Source organism: Dendropsophus ebraccatus, chromosome 6, assembly GCF_027789765.1.
Source record: "Dendropsophus ebraccatus isolate aDenEbr1 chromosome 6, aDenEbr1.pat, whole genome shotgun sequence".
Lineage (NCBI taxonomy): Eukaryota > Metazoa > Chordata > Amphibia > Anura > Hylidae > Dendropsophus > Dendropsophus ebraccatus.
Window position 1 is genome coordinate 86823052 of NC_091459.1, and position 18024 is coordinate 86841075.

General features: G+C 45.0%; 1 protein-coding gene across 1 annotated transcript in view; it reads right to left on the minus strand.

Annotated features, from left to right (window-relative positions):
* The window catches only part of FARP2 (FERM, ARH/RhoGEF and pleckstrin domain protein 2), a 68769-nt gene that overhangs the window by 3466 nt on the left and 47279 nt on the right, over positions 1 to 18024 (minus strand). Inside the window, exons 17-26 of the mRNA XM_069974227.1 lie at positions 16973 to 17053; positions 8471 to 8613; positions 7857 to 7932; positions 7433 to 7670; positions 2351 to 2481; positions 2168 to 2236; positions 1540 to 1629; positions 900 to 920; positions 629 to 705; positions 156 to 250 (exon numbers count right to left, since the gene is read on the minus strand). Of these exons, the coding sequence (XP_069830328.1) occupies positions 156 to 250; positions 629 to 705; positions 900 to 920; positions 1540 to 1629; positions 2168 to 2236; positions 2351 to 2481; positions 7433 to 7670; positions 7857 to 7932; positions 8471 to 8613; positions 16973 to 17053 (1021 nt within the window). The remainder of the gene's footprint in view (positions 1 to 155; positions 251 to 628; positions 706 to 899; positions 921 to 1539; positions 1630 to 2167; positions 2237 to 2350; positions 2482 to 7432; positions 7671 to 7856; positions 7933 to 8470; positions 8614 to 16972; positions 17054 to 18024) is intronic.

Here is an 18024-nt window from a genome sequence, read left to right on the forward strand (position 1 = left end):
GCTGATATGCTCCACAAGCTGAACAGTAGGTCTATACTGTGCCGCTGGGATTGGTTCCCTTTAATAAAGATGCAAATGTCAGCAGTGCTGAATCCGTATGATTATTCAATGACAGGGTAATGATAATATAGAATAGGCAGTTTAGGAAAACTCACGCTGTAGTGATAGAGCAGAAAGTTCACTGTATCTTGGAGCCCGACTAATGGCCGCATTCAGATCATCCAACCAGCGCCTCATGTCCACCTGAGAGCTTAAAATGACAGACACGGGGGTTCCCACGGTGCAATGAGAAGGGGATAAAGAGACTGTTATTATTCTGTAGGTAAAATGTACATATAGCTTACACACACAGAATGCTGGATATCTGCCCATACTATACAGCTGAATATTCTTCTATGGTGTACTGTACTAGTCTTTACTCCAGAAGTTATACGACAGCAACAGAAAATATTTCCTAGAATTCTGTGCAACCATTAGATATGTATATTTAGATGAATGAACATAGCTGAAAGTAAAGCATTTGCTGAGTTATTCACCATTGCTGGTAGATTGACTCTATATCATGTGCCTTAGTAAGGCTTAGTAATGGTTCTAATAGTGTGAATCTCAGTTTTCTTTTCAGGCTCACCTGGCAGCCACTCCTATAGTTGTCTGTGCAGAGTAGATAGTAAAGCAGTGTGGAACAGAGCTGTGGATGTCCTCAGCCTGTAGACAGTGACCATACAGACACACAGAGATGAAGGATGAATGGTGACATGCTGACAACACAAGTACGTGGCGTCAGACAGGCCTCATAGGGCAAAATGACAATACAAGCACAAGAGACATTTACAGTCAGATGGAGGGCAATCTAACAGAAGAAAATAAAGCACATTTAAGTCTGAGAGTTCCATACTCACCGGAGGATCCAACACCATTAGCTGGAACATTAGTGACAGGCATAAAGAAGGAGGAAAGATTAGAATACATGCAAAAATAATAAAGTGACAATGAAAGCGCATGCATGCTGAGGCTGGAAGACAATGAAAGCCAAGTATTCAGACTACAGGCACTGACAAGTTACTGGATGGCAGCATGGTGCACCAGCTATTCATAAATTAGAGTGGTGCAGAGCACTGGACTTTATAGCATCTCTCTTGCTGCGGTAATAGAATGATAACCTGCACCAGCTGGGTTATGTAGGTTCATTAGTATAACCTGCCCCATTGCTGGCAACAGACTATAATCAAACTCTCCGATCATATAGCCATACTAATTCTTACTTATTAAAACTTACTAACTACTAACTAATTACTTACTAACATGCAAGAAGTAAAGGGCCTAAGACTGCAGGAACAAAGAACACAAGGCTTGCTTGTAGCCCATTATCATGAAACATATAAAAAAAATCTCATTATAAAGCCCATGAACCAATATATTGCCTGGTCAGGGACATGGGAATCACAATCCTGGCACTAACGCACCACTAAAAGCAATGTTCTGATATATGTCAAGATATGATTTTTAAGGTGTCATAATGAAAGACGGGTTTTTACTCACCAGCATACCATGCAGTGGAAGCCGTCCATGAACCCGGAACTGGTTGGTGCAGCTCAGGCCTTTCCGTGTATATAGCAGCATATCTGAGAACTGATGACATACAGGGACAATTTGTTTAATTGGTATTTCTGCCCACCCCGATCTCCTGTTATTTAAACAGCAGGCCAATACTGCACCAAAACAACATTTCTTATTATATAATGTGGAGGTTTGCATGGGTTTCCTCCAGGTACTCCTGCCAAAACATACAGATTGGCAAATTTAGATTGTGTCTCCTAATGGGGACAGGGACCAAAACTGACAAACTATGTAAAGTGCTGCGGAATCAGTTGGCACTCCATAAATAAAGGCATTATTATTATTATGCTACGGACATAGTTTTGCTCTGATTTTACGTATGGGCACTTTTATTACTATGGCATCCTCAAAATGAAGCGTCTATACTGCGCGACCACAAACACGTGAAAATTAACAACCCACCATATCCAAATGTAACAAGAACAGAGCACCAATGCATCAGAAAACATCTTATTAGAAGGTAATAAATTATTTATGGTTTATTCCTAATAAGATTTCTAATGGCATAAATGATATCGTTCTCAATGTCTATTAAACTTCACAGACGTACAAGGTAGAACATGCGCTGCTGCAGACCGCTCTTGGTAAGCTTGTAAAGGCATCCCTCTCGAATAAACTCCTGTGGACAAGATATAGCACAATATAATGACATGCTGTAGCGTAAGACACATTTTTCATAAGTAAGCAATAAATGGAAAAATGTTCCTCTGTTCTGTGAGTACTGAATTCTTACCCGCCCCGGTGAAGAAAGATGTTCTCCTCCCAGTAGGTCTCTCTCCAACTGGTCCAGTCTCTGCAAGTTCTGTAGGTGCAGCAGGCGGTGACGGAGCCGAGAACCCACTGCACTGGCTTCTCCTAAGGCTCCTACAGCAGTACAGAATACACAATTCATTCATGATCCTAAAGATACATTAACACCAGTTTTATTACCAACTAACTACAATGCATTGCTTACTTTGACGTGTTTCATGCTGTCCCCCGTTACTATAGGGAGCATGTGGACAATAATATACGGATACTGATATACTGGAAAATTAAAGTCCCTTAAACTTTTGGTATAGAAAAATGTTTTGATTGGTTGGGATCTGGGAGCTTAGATCGTCATTGATTCCTACAAAGAGAGAGGAGAAGGGCTCAGCTACGCACTTCTCTATCAGTCTCTTTGCTAATTCCTGGAGACAGAATTAATAGAAAGTTTATAGAACCAGTCTTATACAGTGAGCAGTGAGATGGGGAAAGAAACAATTCTCCCTACATGTTCTAGCAATTGGTGGTGGTTATTGACATGTCCATATACAGTGGTTTGCAATAAATTAGAATGTCAACAAAAAGTTTTTTTTCAGTAATTCAATTCAAAAAGTGACCTCATATATTCTATAGAGTCATTACATACAGAGTGAACTTTTTCAAGCGTTTATTTCTGTTAAAGTTGATGATTATGGATTACAGCCAAGAAAAACCCAAAAGTCAGTTTTTCATAAAATTAGAATAATTAACCCAAAACACCTGCAGTGGCTTCCTAAGTGTTATAAAAGGTCCCTTAGTCTGGTTCAGTATGCAACACAATCATGGGGAAGACTGCTGACTTGACAGATGTCCAGAAGGCAGTCATTCACACACTCCACAAGGAGGGTAAGCCACAAAAATTCATTGCTAAAGAAGCTGGCTGTTCTCAGAGTGCTGTATCAAAGCATATTAATGGAAATTGAGTGGAAGGAAAAAGTGTGGTAGAAAAAGTTGCACAAGCAATGGGAGAACCACAGTCTTAACAGGATTGTAACCAAAATGCCATTCAAAAATTTGTGAGAGATTCACAAAGAGTGGACTGCGGCTGGAGTCAGTGCTTCAAAGCCACCACATACAGACGTCTGCAGGACATGGGCTACAAGTGTTGCATTCCATGTGTCAAGCCACTCCTGACCAATAAACAAGGCCAGTAAGCGTCTTATCTGGGCCAAGGAAAAGAAGAACTGGACTGTTGATCAGTGGTCCAAGGTGCTGATTTCAGATGAAAGTAAATTTTGCACTTCATTTGGAAATAAAGTTCCCAAAGTCTGGAGGAAGAGTGGAGAGGCACACAATCCAAGCTGCTTGAGGTCTAGTGTGAAGTTTCCACAATCAGTGATGGTTTGGGGAGTCATGTCATCTGCCGGTGTAGGTTCACTGTGTTTCATCAACACCAAAGTCAACGCTGCCGTCTACCAGGAAATTTTAGAGCACTTCATGCTTCTCTGTGCTGAAAAGATTTTTGGAGATGGAATTTTCATCTTCCAGTAGGATTTGGCACCTGTCCGCACTGCCAAAAGTACCAGTTCCTGGTTTACTAACCACAGCATCACTGTGCTTGATTGGCCAGAAAACTCGCCAGACCTTAACCCCATAGAGACTTTATGGGGTATTGTAAAGAGGAAGATGAAAGACACCCGAGCCAACAATGCAGACGAGCTGAAGGCCGCTATCAAAGCAACCTGGGCTTTAATAACATCTCTGCAGTGCCATCAGCTGATCGCCTCCACGCCACATTGCTGCATTGATGCCGTCATTCATGCAAAAGGTGCCCTGACCAAGTATTGGTTGACATTTTTGTGTTAAAAATATTTTTTTTTCAGTTGGTTTTATATAATATTCTAATTTTCAGAAATACTGACTTTTGGGTTTTTCTTGGCTGTAATCCCATAATCATTAACTTTAACAGAAATAAACCCTTGAAAAAGTTCACTCTGTATGTAATGAGGTCACTTTTTGAACTGAATTACTGGAGAGAAAAAAATAAATTTTGTTGATATTCTAATTTATTGCAAACCACTGTATTCTTACACACTGCAGCAGGTTCATAGGATTATGTGTATTAGCATCTGTTCACACGCTGCAGCAGGTTTATGGGATCATGTGCATTAGTATCTGTTCACACACTCACACTACAATTGTTTGCTTAGTTCAGTTCACTAGTTATAATTGCTGATATGGATTTATGTACAGTTATTGTTCATTCTGTCCGCGATTATAATGAATATCTACAATATTATAGCAAAATAAATATGTGTATTTTTAAAGTGGATTTATATACATGTCATTTTATGGTATAGCGAATCATGTACCTTTTTGGATGTTAAGGGTTAACTCTTCTTTCATCTTCCCCATGATGATGTAAGCAGTGCTGGTTCCACCCATATATATATATATATATATATATATATATATATATAACAGTGGTACCTTGGTTTAAGAGTAACTTGGTTTAAGAGCGTTTTGGTTTAAGAGCTCACAGTTCTTCAAAATTGTGACTTGGTTTAAGAGCATTGCTTTGGTTTAAGAGCTCCCTGTACTGGGTTGGAGCGCGAGTGGAGGAGGGGCATGGTCTGCATAGCGGGGTCTACAGCTCTGTACTCTGACCCAGGAAGTCTCCCCCACCTTCCAAATCATAGCAGATCCACTTCAGGCTGGGGCTTACATCAGGGGACAGGACTGTGGAGGTAATCTCTCCATAGCTGTAACCCCTCTCTCCCCGGACAGAGAGTGCTGCTATACTGTGCCCACATCTGTCCTGCTCATTCCTTCATGCTCCCTGCAGTCTCTGTCAGTCCTTGTGTTTCCCATCCTCTCCATTACTGTACAGTAACTTATAATATGACATATTCTGCTGTTTCTGAATGTTTGTTTCATCTGTTTTACATGTTATTCAGAATAATAAATCATTATTTTTGGGGTGTGCAACCAACTGTCTGCATATCAGTGATTTCTTATGGGAAAATTTGCTTTGGTTTAAGAGTAGATTTGTATTACAAGCACGGTCCCGGAACGAATTATGCTCGTAATCCAAGGCACCACTGTATATATATAGACTGAATATATTTTTAAAGGACAATGACACTTTAATTTTGAGCCCATATATCATATGGTAAATGTATTTGAAGTGTGGGAATAAGCTAATATATTGCCAGAAAGTTTTCCAAGACAGTGTGCGTGATTTACAGGGTTTCAGTAGACTTACAAACGTTAAATCTAGTTGTTAAAGAGGATGTACCACCTGGTACATCCTCTTTAACCTGAACCTACCTATCGAACGGCGCCGGCACGGGGAAGCCGGTGCCGCGTTTAGTTTTTCGGACCGAGTTCCCGTGCACGGCGCCGTTCTATGCACGGGAACTGGCCGATGCTCAAGCACTGGAGGCCGGCCTGCCCGCCCCAGTGGGAGGGAATTCCCTCCCCTGTATGACGCGGCTCCCTTAGAATGAACGGAGCCACGTCATACAGGGGAGGGAATTCCCTCCCACTGGGGGCGGGCAGGCCGACCTCCAGTGCTTGAGCAGCGGCCGGTTCCAGTGCATAGAATGGCCCCGTGCACGGGAACGGGGCCTCGGTCCGAAAAACGGACCACCGGCTTCCCCGTGCCAGCGCCGTTCGATAGGTGGGTTCAGGTTAAAGAGTATGTACCTGGTGGTACATACTCTTCAAATAATACATAAAGTGCACGCTGACATTTTTAGACTGCAGAGAGAGATGCTTTTGGTAATCTTGGGTGTTAGATTAATCCTTCAATTTTACTGAAAACACTGAATAATTCAGGTACAAAATGGGAAAGTTTGTAAACAGTTTAGAGTCTGGTTCTCATCATTGTACTCTACATAAGTGCTTCTCAATTCCAGTCTTCATGGCTCACCAACAGGTCATGTTTTGGGGATACCACATACAAAGAACAGCTGTGATAATACCTGATGTACTGAGTACAATTATATCACCTGTGCAATACTAAGGAAATCCTCAAAACATGGCCTGTTGGTGAGGCCTGAGGACTGGAATTGAGAAGCACTGATCTATATATCCAACAACAGATCAAAAGGAGCTGGAGTGAATGTAATATATATTCCACAATTGACAGCTGTCAAAAATCTATTCCCAGAAACCCTTTAATTGGATGTGTTAAGGGGGTTATCTGGCATTAGGAAATATTTTATATATTGCTTCCCTCCTGGAGAACATAACACACCTGTTATGCTTACCTCTCCATGCTCCCCTGATGTTGTTACAATGTCTCCCGTGTCCCCTGCTGACTGCAGCTGCTGCCACTTCCGAGACAGACTCATCCAAACACCAGCCAATCTCCTCAGCCAATCACTGACTGAGACAGAAAAGCCCTGCAGCCATAGTGTTTGGCTGAGCGGGCTCTCACTCCTCAGACAGGTTTGTCTCGGAAGGGGCTCCTACTGCAGTTTATTATGTCCTCCAGCAGAGCAGTATTATATAAAATATTTCCTAACGCTGGATAGCCCCTTTAACACTGGATATAAAGCTCCTGAATGGATTCATACTGTAGCCATAATATAGAGGAGAGATTAAAAAGTCTATTTCACTCAATGTAATGAAATTAACAACCAGATGTAATATTCCAAATCCAATTTAACTGTCTTGCAAAAATGACTTTATGGTGCGTTCACACCTACAGGATCTGCAGCTGATTTTCTGCAGCAGATTTCATTTAAATAAATGAATACAGCATCAAATCTGCTGCAGATCTGCAGGTGTGAACGCACCCTTAAAGAAGAAACATTGCACTAGCAAGCAGCACATACGCCACAGTACAAATATCTCCAAGGCCAAATTTTCGCTAAGTTTTACAACATTTCACGGGTACTCGAGGCTTTATTATCTGTCAGGTTGTTACAAATTCATATGGATAGAGAAAATTACTATTTGGGAACATTTAGATATTGAACCTACACTCATTATTTGTAGCATGTGTGGTCATACATAAAATGTTTCACCATAGGGAACTCTCCAGATGGGAACATAGATTTACTAGATATGGAGGCCTTACTTTGGCAGTTGTTATAGTCATGGTGTGAAGGCGGATAGTGGCGGCATAATCTCTCCAACAACTTCTCATACTGCAGGGGGCGCTGCAGAGGCTTGAGCAGAAGGCAGCTGAGAGGCAGGTAACACACACGCTGCTGTTCAAACTCCTGCAGCAAAGCATCCAGCTCCGGCTTCCCTGGACACCTCCTCTGCATCTCCAAAAAGACTTCCTCCAATTTATGCAGCCAGGGAAGGAGGGCCTGCGGAAACCAGGGACCACAACTGAGTGAAATAGTCAACATTTTAAGCACAAAGCATTGGCCCTGCTTTATTTTAGTTTACATAAGGCCATTTTCTTATAGCTAAGCCCAGTGCCTGATTAAAGTCCTGTAGGTGTCACCAGCTTTACACCGATGTACAGTATGTAACTACTGCTACAACCTTACCCTTAAAGCAGTCATATTCCGAAGCATGAAGTCTCCAAGAATTTGCATATCTTTTGTACGGGCAGATCGTCCTTCCCTTGATTGCATACACAGATAAAAATATTCTATTAACTTGGTGCTATTCCCTTATAAATAGAGTTATAGGACATTAAGGGTGCCTTCACACACACCGGATCCGCAGCGAAATCCGCTACGGATCCAGTGCCAGTTTATCCCTATGAAAATACATACTCACAGCGGGATATGTAAGTTAACCCCTCGCCGGACGGAGCTCTGGCTTGTTTCAGAAGTTCTTGGCTGGATGTCCCGCTCAGCCAATCAGTGGCTGCGGCGGGGTAGCGCACTAATTGGCTAAGCGGGACGAGCAGACGCCAGGAACCCCCGAAGCAAGCCGAAGCTGGGAGCAGGTGATGTATGCTCTGGCCGGTGGGGGGTTAACTTACATACATCCCGCTGCGAGTATGTATTCTCATACGGATGAACTGGTACTGGATCTGCAGCGGATTTCGCTGCAAATTCGCAGCATGAAATCTGCTGCGGATCTGGTGTGTGTGTGAAGGCACCCTAAATGGGTATAGAAAATATATAGAGAAAAAAGCCTTTTATGTCCTTACCAGAGGCTTAGGACATCCTCAAGTTGCTGCAAAAATTCCTGGTGAAATAGCCGTATGGGCTCCATACAAGAAAACAGAGGCTTCATCTGGTGCTCTATTGTCTCCTGTAGTTCTCCAGCTTTACTGAGCGCTTTCTCCAGCCACTGTAATACAATGCACAACCATTCACAAGGAACACAAAAGAATGTGGGGAATAATGGACAAATAGCAATACATGGCTATTGTGGTGGAATCAATCTTTTAAAGAGAACCAGTTATTAATTTTATGCTGCCTGAACCTTAAGTCATTGGACATCTAGCTGTCCATCTGCCTTGACTGCATGAAAGTAATGACAGGTTACCCTTTAATCGCAAAAAAACAACAACAACATATGGTGGAGTCTTCTAACCATACATATACTTTTTTTTTTTTTGGGGGGGGGGGAGGGGGCACTGAACCTGGAAGCACTGCAACACCAGGTCAATGCCTAAAGAGGACAAAGCAAACTCCTTCTCCATCTCTTTGTTCCAATAGGTCCGTATTACTAGCTGCTGCTGCCCTAGGCACTAAACCTGAAGACTCCTTATCTTCACTCACCAATCAGCATCATGATTTTCTAGTTTCTGAACATCATATTGATATCTGATGAGTCTTAGGCCGCGTTCCCACATTTACTGTACGTCACCATATGCACCAGATGCCAGACCTTCATGCAGTATGGGCGTATGGCCACTAATCCTAGTAACAGAACATGGGAGCGTGGTTTTGGTCACATGCATTTCTCTACATGGAGAAACATTGTCTGAATCGCCTTTTTCATGGTTTTTAACTGCAGGCATCACATTTAACACCACCACACCAGACCTGAACAATTCCACCATACCTCCCCTTGAAAAGACACCAAATTTACTGGCAAGTCTGAATGGGACTTGGGAGACTAAACAAATAAAAACAAACAAAAAAAAGTTGTTTCCTTCCCCCTGCTCCCTGGTGCTGCCATAGGCACTGGATCATATGTGCCTAGTGGTAAATATGGCCCTGCATACATAGTGCCCAAATAGTTTAATATCTTATACATCCCCTGATAAGAACAGATACTACACTTGATCTTAGCCAAGTAGCGATCATGTACAACACATTATTATAACACTGTAACATCCTGTGTGAAAACAACCTTGCACAAGTCAACATGTGCCAAAAAGGTATGTATGGGTGGATAGATACAATTACAATGTACCAAGTAGGGCCAAAGGTACAAAACCACCCTAAATTTATTTTCTACAATAAAACATAGCTTTCAATTGCTTCCCATATTGGTAAATATATAGAATGTGGATGAAAAACCCACTCAGTACCATCAGGAAGGTATATATAGGCTAAGTCACAAGTGGCAAAATGATGGCAAACTAGGCAGATGGACTAAACTAGAGGTAGCTGCAGACTACTATCTAGCAATGAAACCCGTGGGTGAGGATTTGGTCACTTTATAGTAAAATAGTGCAGTGTACAGTATTAGTAAGTGTACTCACTGTATATACTGACAGGATTCTAGTCTGGCAAGGTTGTATTTAGGGACCATGCATTTTTTGTTTAAAGGGGCTTGCCACTTTGTAGTAAAAATAGTTCAGTGTACAGTATAAGTAAGTGTACTCACTGACAGCAGCTCCCTGTGTACCTCATAGAGCTAATATCAGACTCCCCTCCTCCAGACTTTGCTGCCCTGTTCTGTGGTGAGTCTGTTCATAAGATGGCTGACACAAAGGAGCATGTGACCATTTCCTGCCCCCAGTATCCACCACCTGAGCCTATATGCCTAGGGAAGACACAGAGGGTGGGACATGGTCACATGCTCCTCCATGCTCAGCCATCTTATGGAAAGTCATCCCCACAGAGCAGGACAGCCTAGAGGAGGGGAGTCTCATATTAGCTCTATGAGGTAACAGGGAGCTGCTGTCAGTGAGTACAGTTACTAATACTGTACACTGAACTATTTTACTACAAAGTGGCCAACCCCTTTATACAAAAAATGCACAGCCCCTCAATACAATCTTACCAGACTAGAATCCTTTTTTTTTTTTTTTATATCCTCTTTATTTAACATAATCTTATATATATAAATCAAAGCTCGAAAATTCTTAAAATACATAGATTAGAGTTTCCTATCGTTTGAGAAAGAAAATGTCTTTGTTTCTCTTACTTATCTATTGTTCCTGAAGAATACATTTATTCTTTACCATGGGATGCACCTCCCCGAATCCCGACCCATATACCTCTAGCAGGGGCGCCGCAATCATGAGGCGACCTGAATCGTCTGCCTCAGGCGGCGGCACCAGCTGTCATCATGGGGGCGGCATTCAGTGGCAGATTATAATATGAGCGGTTCGGGCGGCCGCCCACATTATAATCCGCCACTGACTGTACCCAGGGCCGCTTTAACCAGAGGGCACATGGTGCACGTGCACCGGGCCCACTGGTTAAAGGGGCCCCCCCGAGCAGGCCGGCCGTTGCTATGTGCGACCAGTGCGGTCGCACAGGGCTCCGGCCACCAGCCTGTCAGGGGGGAGCGCCATGGATGAGTAATCTACTTACCCCTCCATGGCGCCCCCTGCAGGGCCCCCCCGTCCGCCGCTGCCCCCGTCCGCTGCTGCTGCGGCGCTTCAGCGCTGCAGCAGCAGCGACACTGACAGAGAGCCATTGGCTCCCTCCCTGTCAGTCACTCACTCTTGTGGCCGCACTTCCTGCGGTCACAAGAGGCCGCGCTCTCCCTCTAGCGCCCGACGTCACTGGAGCGTCGGCGCGAGGGTAAGGGGAGTGCAGCCTCTTGTGACCGGAGGAAGTGCGGCCACAGGAGGGAAGAGAAGAGGAACGCGTGGACCCAGGTGAGTAACAGTGTTTGTTTTTTTCAATGTTATATGGGAGGGGGAGCTATATACTACGGGGGGGGGGGGGGGGCACAGGGGGCTATATACTATTGGGGAGCACAGGGGGCTATATACTATGGGGGAGAACAGGGGGCTATATACTATGGGGGAGCACAGGGGGCTATATACTATTGGGGAGCACAGGGGAGCTATATACTATGGGGGAGAACAGGGGGCTATATACTATTGGGGAGCACAGGGGGGCTATATACTATGGGGGAGAACGGGGGCTATATACTATTGGGGAGCACAGGGGGCTATATACTATGGGGGAGCACAGGGGAGCTATATACTATGGGGGAGCACAGGGGAGCTATATACTATGGGGAGCACAGGGGGCTATATACTATGGGGGAGAACAGGGGGCTATATACTATGGGGGAGAACGGGGGCTATATACTATTGGGGAGCACAGGGGGGCTATATACTATGGGGGAGAACGGGGGCTATATACTATTGGGGAGCACAGGGGGGCTATATACTATGGGGGAGAACGGGGGCTATATACTATTGTGGAGCACAGGGGGCTATATACTATGGGGGAGCACAGGGGGCTATATACTATGGGGGAGCACAGGGGGCTATATACTATGGGGGAGCACAGGGGAGCTATATACTATGGGGGAGCACAGGGGGCTATACACTATGGGGGAGCACAGGGGAGCTATATACTATTGGGGAGCACAGGGGAGCTATATACTATTGGGAAGCACAGGGGGCTATATACTATTGGGGAGCACAGGGGAGTTATATACTATGGGGGAGCACAGGGGAGCTATATACTTTGGGGGAGCACAGGGGGCTATATACTATGGGGGAGCACAGGGGGCTATATACTATGGGGGAGCACAGGGGGCTATATACTATGGGGGAGCACAGGGGAGCTATATACTATGGGGGAGCACAGGGGGCTATACACTATGGGGAAGAACGGGGGCTATATACTATTGGGGAGCACAGGGGGCTATATACTATGGGGGAGCACAGGGGGCTATATACTATTGGGGAGCACAGGGGAGCTATATACTATGGGGGAGCACAGGGGGCTATACACTATGGGGGAGCACAGGGGAGCTATATACTATTGGGGAGCACAGGGGAGCTATATACTATTGGGAAGCACAGGGGGCTATATACTATTGGGGAGCACAGGGGAGCTATATACTATGGGGGAGCACAGGGGAGCTATATACTTTGGGGGAGCACAGGGGGCTATATACTATGGGGGAGCACAGGGGAGCTATATACTATGGGGGAGCACAGGGGAGCTATATACTATGGGGAGCACAGGGGGCTATATACTACTGGGGAGCACAGGGGGCTATATACTATGGGGGAGCACAGGGGGCTATATACTATGGGGGAGCACAGGGGGTTATATACTATTGGGGAGCACAGGTTAGCTATATACTATTGGGGAGCACAGGGGCTATATACTATTGGGGAGCACAGGGGAGCTATATACTATTGGGGAGCACAGGGGTCTATATACTATGGGGGAGAGCACAGGGGGCTATATATTATGGAGAGCACAGGGGGGCTATATACTATTGAGGGGGAGCACAGGGGGGCTATATACTATTGGGGGAGAGCACAGGGGGGCTATATACTATTGTGGGAGAGCACAGGGGGGCTATATACTATTGGGGGAGAGCACAGGGGGCTATATACTATTGTGGGAGAGCACAGGGGGGCTATATACTATTGTGGGAGAGCACAGGGGGGCTATATACTATTGTGGGAGAGCATAGGGGGGCTATATACTATTGGGGGAGAGCACAGGGGGGCTATATACTATTGTGGGTGAGCACAGGGGGCTATATACTACTGGGGAGAGTGCACAGGGGGGCTATATACTAATGGGGGAGCGCACAGGAGGGCTGTATATAACTGGAGGAGCACATGAGGGTCTATATACTACAGGGACACCTTAAAACTATGGAGGCACAGAGGGGTGTAACTATGTAGGAGTACAGAGGGGTGTAACTACTGTATAGGGGTACAAGGGACCTAACTACTGTATGTGTTGGAGCCTAAAATATTTGTCTGGCAGATTCTGGAGAGAAGATTCACAGCCAGGAGAAGACTTCAAGGTGGCCCACGCTGGATGGAGAGAAAAAGAAAAGGTGACAGACTCTGATCGGAGAAGACGCCTCCGGTGAGTCACTGGATGTAACTTCACTCTGTTATAGGCTTGTACTGATAGGGGTCATGGTGTGGCGGTATTATGTAATGGTATCAATGGTGATATCTTTCTGTTTTGTTTAGTGCAGTTTTTATGTAATATGTAATCACTGTATGGTGGAAATAGTGTTATAAGGTAACTACTGTATGTATTGGGGCTCTTGATACAGTGTGGGGGCAAATTCAGTACATTATACAATGTGCAGAAAGGTAAGGGGGGGCCCACTCTTGAGGGCTGTGCACTGGGCCCACCAATGTATTAAAACGGCCCTGACTGTACCATGTACTGGAGCCCCCCCGCCCCCGGGCAGTATCTGTAATGAGATGCTGTGAGCGGGGGAGACTGTATTCATAAGCGCCGCGCTGTAATGAATCAGCCGCGCGGTGCTGATACTACAGCGCGGCGCTTATGAATACAGTCTCCCCCGCTCACAGCATCTCATTACAGATACTTCCCGGGGGCGGGGGGGCTCCAGTACATGCATTCCACGTCCGTGATCCGTCAGGATCACGGAACGTGGGAATGCAGCCTTAGTCCCCCGGCTGATGTGCGGCTGCCCGGGGTGTCCCGTCCTGTCCCCGGCAGCGCGCGCATCAGAGAGCTCCCCGTGCGCCGGAAGTCACAGGCACAGGCGCACGGGGAGCTCTGTGATGCGCGCGCTGCCGGGGACAGGACGGGACACCCCGGGCAGCCGCACATCAGCCGGGACCAGACCAGAGAGGCTCGACGGGGGAACGGAGGGCAGGTGAGTTGTGTGCTGTTTTTTGTTTTTGTTTTATCTGCTGTGCAGGGGGGGGGGGGAGAGGGGGACCATCTATAAGGTAGGGGGGGGAAGGGGGCCATCTATAAGGGAGGGGGGAAAGAGGGGGACGATCTATAAGGGAGGGGGGAAAGAGGGGGACGATCTATAAGGGGGGGGGATCATCTATAAGGGAGGGGGAGAGGGAAGAGGGGGACCATCTATAGGGGGGGGCATCTATAAGGGAGGGGGGAAAGAGGGGGACCATCTATAAGGGGGGGGCCATCTATAAGGGAGGGGGGAAAGAGGGGGACCATCTATAAGGGGGGGACCATCTATAAGGGAGGGGCGGGAGGGGGACCGTCTATAAGGGGGGGGAAGAGGGGGACCATGTATAAGGGGGAGAGGGGGACCATCTATAAGGGAGGGGGAAAGAGGGGGACCATCTATAAGGGGGCATCTATAAGGGAGGGGGGAGAGGGGGACCATGTATAAGGGGGGGAGGGGGACCATCTATAAGGGAGAGGGGACCATCTATAAGGGAGGGGGAGAGAGGGAAGAGGGGGACCATCTATAAGGGGGGGGGGAAGAGGGGGACCATCTATAAGGGGGGGGAGAGGGGGACCATCTATAAGGGGGGGAGAGAGGGAAGAGGGGGACCAACTATAAGGGGGGGGGGAAGAGGGGGACCATCTATAAGGGGGGAAGAGGGGGACCATCTATAAGGGAGGGGAAAGAGGGGGACCATCTATAAGGGAGGGGGGAGAGGGGGACCATCTATAAGGGAGGGGGGAGAGGGGGCAGTAGTGGATTATAATGTGGGCGGATTGACGGGGGGGGGGGGGGCGTCATTCTATAGTTCGCCTCGGGCAGCAGAGAGGCTAGAATCACCCCTGACCTCTAGATATTTCTTTTATAATTATATCTATGTTCTATTCTCATATCTCTCCTTACTAAGGAATGGTTTGGGGGGCTCTGACTAAGAACCTGGTTAAGGCCCCCCCGATCTCTCTCCACATCCCCCTATGGGGCACCTCCAACAACCAGTAGCCCAATACCCACCCGGAGGGAAAACACCTATTTAATTTTAATAACCTTATTACATATACTTTGTTATATATTTGTACAAAAAATGAAAATGAAATAAATTATTCAATCTTAATAGACTGCTCCATATTTTACAACTTTCATGTATACAGGAGTCTTCGAGCGATCCAGACCTTATAGAGGCCCCTCCATACTATCATCCCCTTTTCTTTGTTATTACGTAATATCCTCGGTTCTCGGGGAGTGAATCCCACGTTTACAATCACATATATTTTATTATTTATATCAATCTTCTATCTCCTTTTTGAGTGCTACATAGTATCTTTTGCACTCATCTCAGGTAATCTCTAATCTCCACTCTACTACCTTTCTCCTTACCCCCTCTCCTTCCTGTCCAACCCTCAAAAGAAAAAAAAGAAAAAAAGAAACACACACAAAACAAAACAAAACAAAAAAACACATAATAAATATAAAGATTCTCCCTCTCCCTCCCCCACTTCTCTATACTCAGTTCTGTTATATCATCAGATCTTTGCTTTGTGGCCATTTTGCCCATGCTCTGCGGAACTTTTCGATTTTATCGTTTTTTTTGTGCCCTAAAATACTCCATCATCATTATTCTCTTCATTTCTCTCTCCCAATCTTCAATATCCGGTGGAGTTACTGAGATCCATTTCTTTAAGATACAATTCTTAGCCACTAACATTCCTTTAAGAGCAATGTTTTTTTTCCTCCCCTCTTATGTGTAAACTCTTTCCCTCTCCCAAGACACATACCTTTGGGTCTTTCTCTATCTTGATATCTAAACAATTTTCCAATCTCAATATCACCTCCCCCCAATATCTACTATATATACCTTGGGGCATCTCCATAATAAGTGAATCAAGTCCCCCCTTCGTGATTACACTTTACACGCCTATCGGTCTCTCTTCGTTTCATTAAATACAACTTACGAGGGGTATAGTGAACCCTATAAATAATGAAAAACTGGGTCACCTTGTGATTAAGCCTACTGCACCCTTTATCTATATCAGAAAATATTTTATCAAAAATCTATATTTTCATCCTCTAAATCTCTCCTCCATTTTCCCCTAAAATTATTCTTCACCTTTCTGTGAGTGCCCTCTAATTATTTTATATAATTTCCCTATCAACCCTCTTTTCGTCCTTCTTACTTTATCCAACATACCTTTATATTCCTGTGTTTTAAATAGCCTCTTATTTTGTGTCCTCCCTATTGCGTTATTAATTTGTAAATATCTATAATAATCTGTCTCTCTAACCCCAAATTCCATTCTCAGTGCCTCTAGTGATTTAATATTACCTTGTACATTAAATAAATGTTCTACTTTAATAATCCCCTTTTGTACCCAAAAATTAAACTCTTGTATTTTTTGAAACTGTAGGAGATGCATATTTTCCCAAAGGGGGGTATACTCATTGCTAGTCGTGATTGCCATTTTGGTTTTAGACTAGAATCCTTACATACTCCACTCTCACATACAGCCACTAAGCTGAAGAGTGAAAGGAATATACAGGTACCAAAGGCAAGGCCTTTGCATGTGGGATACATGCATGAAATGACAAGATGGATAATGATTGAGGCATGTGTCTACTTCTTCAAGCTTACCACAGTTATGACCTCAATATCCTTCAGGTGAGACGTCTCTGTGCTGAGAATTTCCTTGGTGATATAATAAGCTTCATCCATCTGCAGTTCAGAAAAACAAGATAATTCTAGTGTTTGCACTATTGACACAGAGCCAGTGGATTCGCAGCAGATTTGACAGTGTGGATTTAATGCTGTGTTCATTGATTTAGTCTAATCTGCAGCAGAAAATCCGGTACAGTATGTGTGAAGCTACCCTAAGAAAAATTATGGGAATGTATTATTTACAGAATTTATTACGCCCTTCATATAACTTATACTGGTTTTACACACTGCAGTATTTTTGAAAAACAGCCACTGCAGTTTCTGTGCCAAGGCCAGAAGTGGATTCAGATGGGATGAAGAATATAAAGGGGGGACTTGTGCTTCTCTTTTCTGTTGGATCCACTTCTGGTTTTGGCACAAAAACTGCAGTGTTTTCAGCATTATAGGGGTTGTTCAGTGAAAATCTTTTTCTTTCAAATCAACTGATGTCAGAAAGTTATAGAGATTTGTAATTTACTGCTATTTAAAAAATCTCAAGTCTTCCCATACTTCTTAGCTGCTGTATGTCATGTTTTATTTTCATTCAGACACAGTGCTCTCTGCTGACATATCTGGCCAGACAGGAACTGTCCAGAGCAGGAGAGGTTTTCTATGGGGATTTATAGAAAACAGAGATGTCAGCAGCCCGATTTGGCCGATTATCGCTCGGTGGAATAGAGAAAACGATCAGCCGATGATCGTGTCATCGGCTGATTCTTTATTTAGGCCCAAACCTAAAATCATCGGTCACCCACCGCGCATCGCTGCGTGGAATAGCGGTGCGTGGCGGACGACCGGCAATTTGAGAAGCACCATACATTACCTAGCAGGGCTTCTCCTCCGCTCCGTCTTCCTCCCCGTGTCCCGCGGCGCAGCATCAGCTTCGGTGCGGCCTGACTGAGCCGTCAGACGACTCAGCCAATCACTGGCCGTGGCCAGTTGATTTGATTTGACACCAGTTGATTAGAACGAAAAGATTTTCGCTGGAC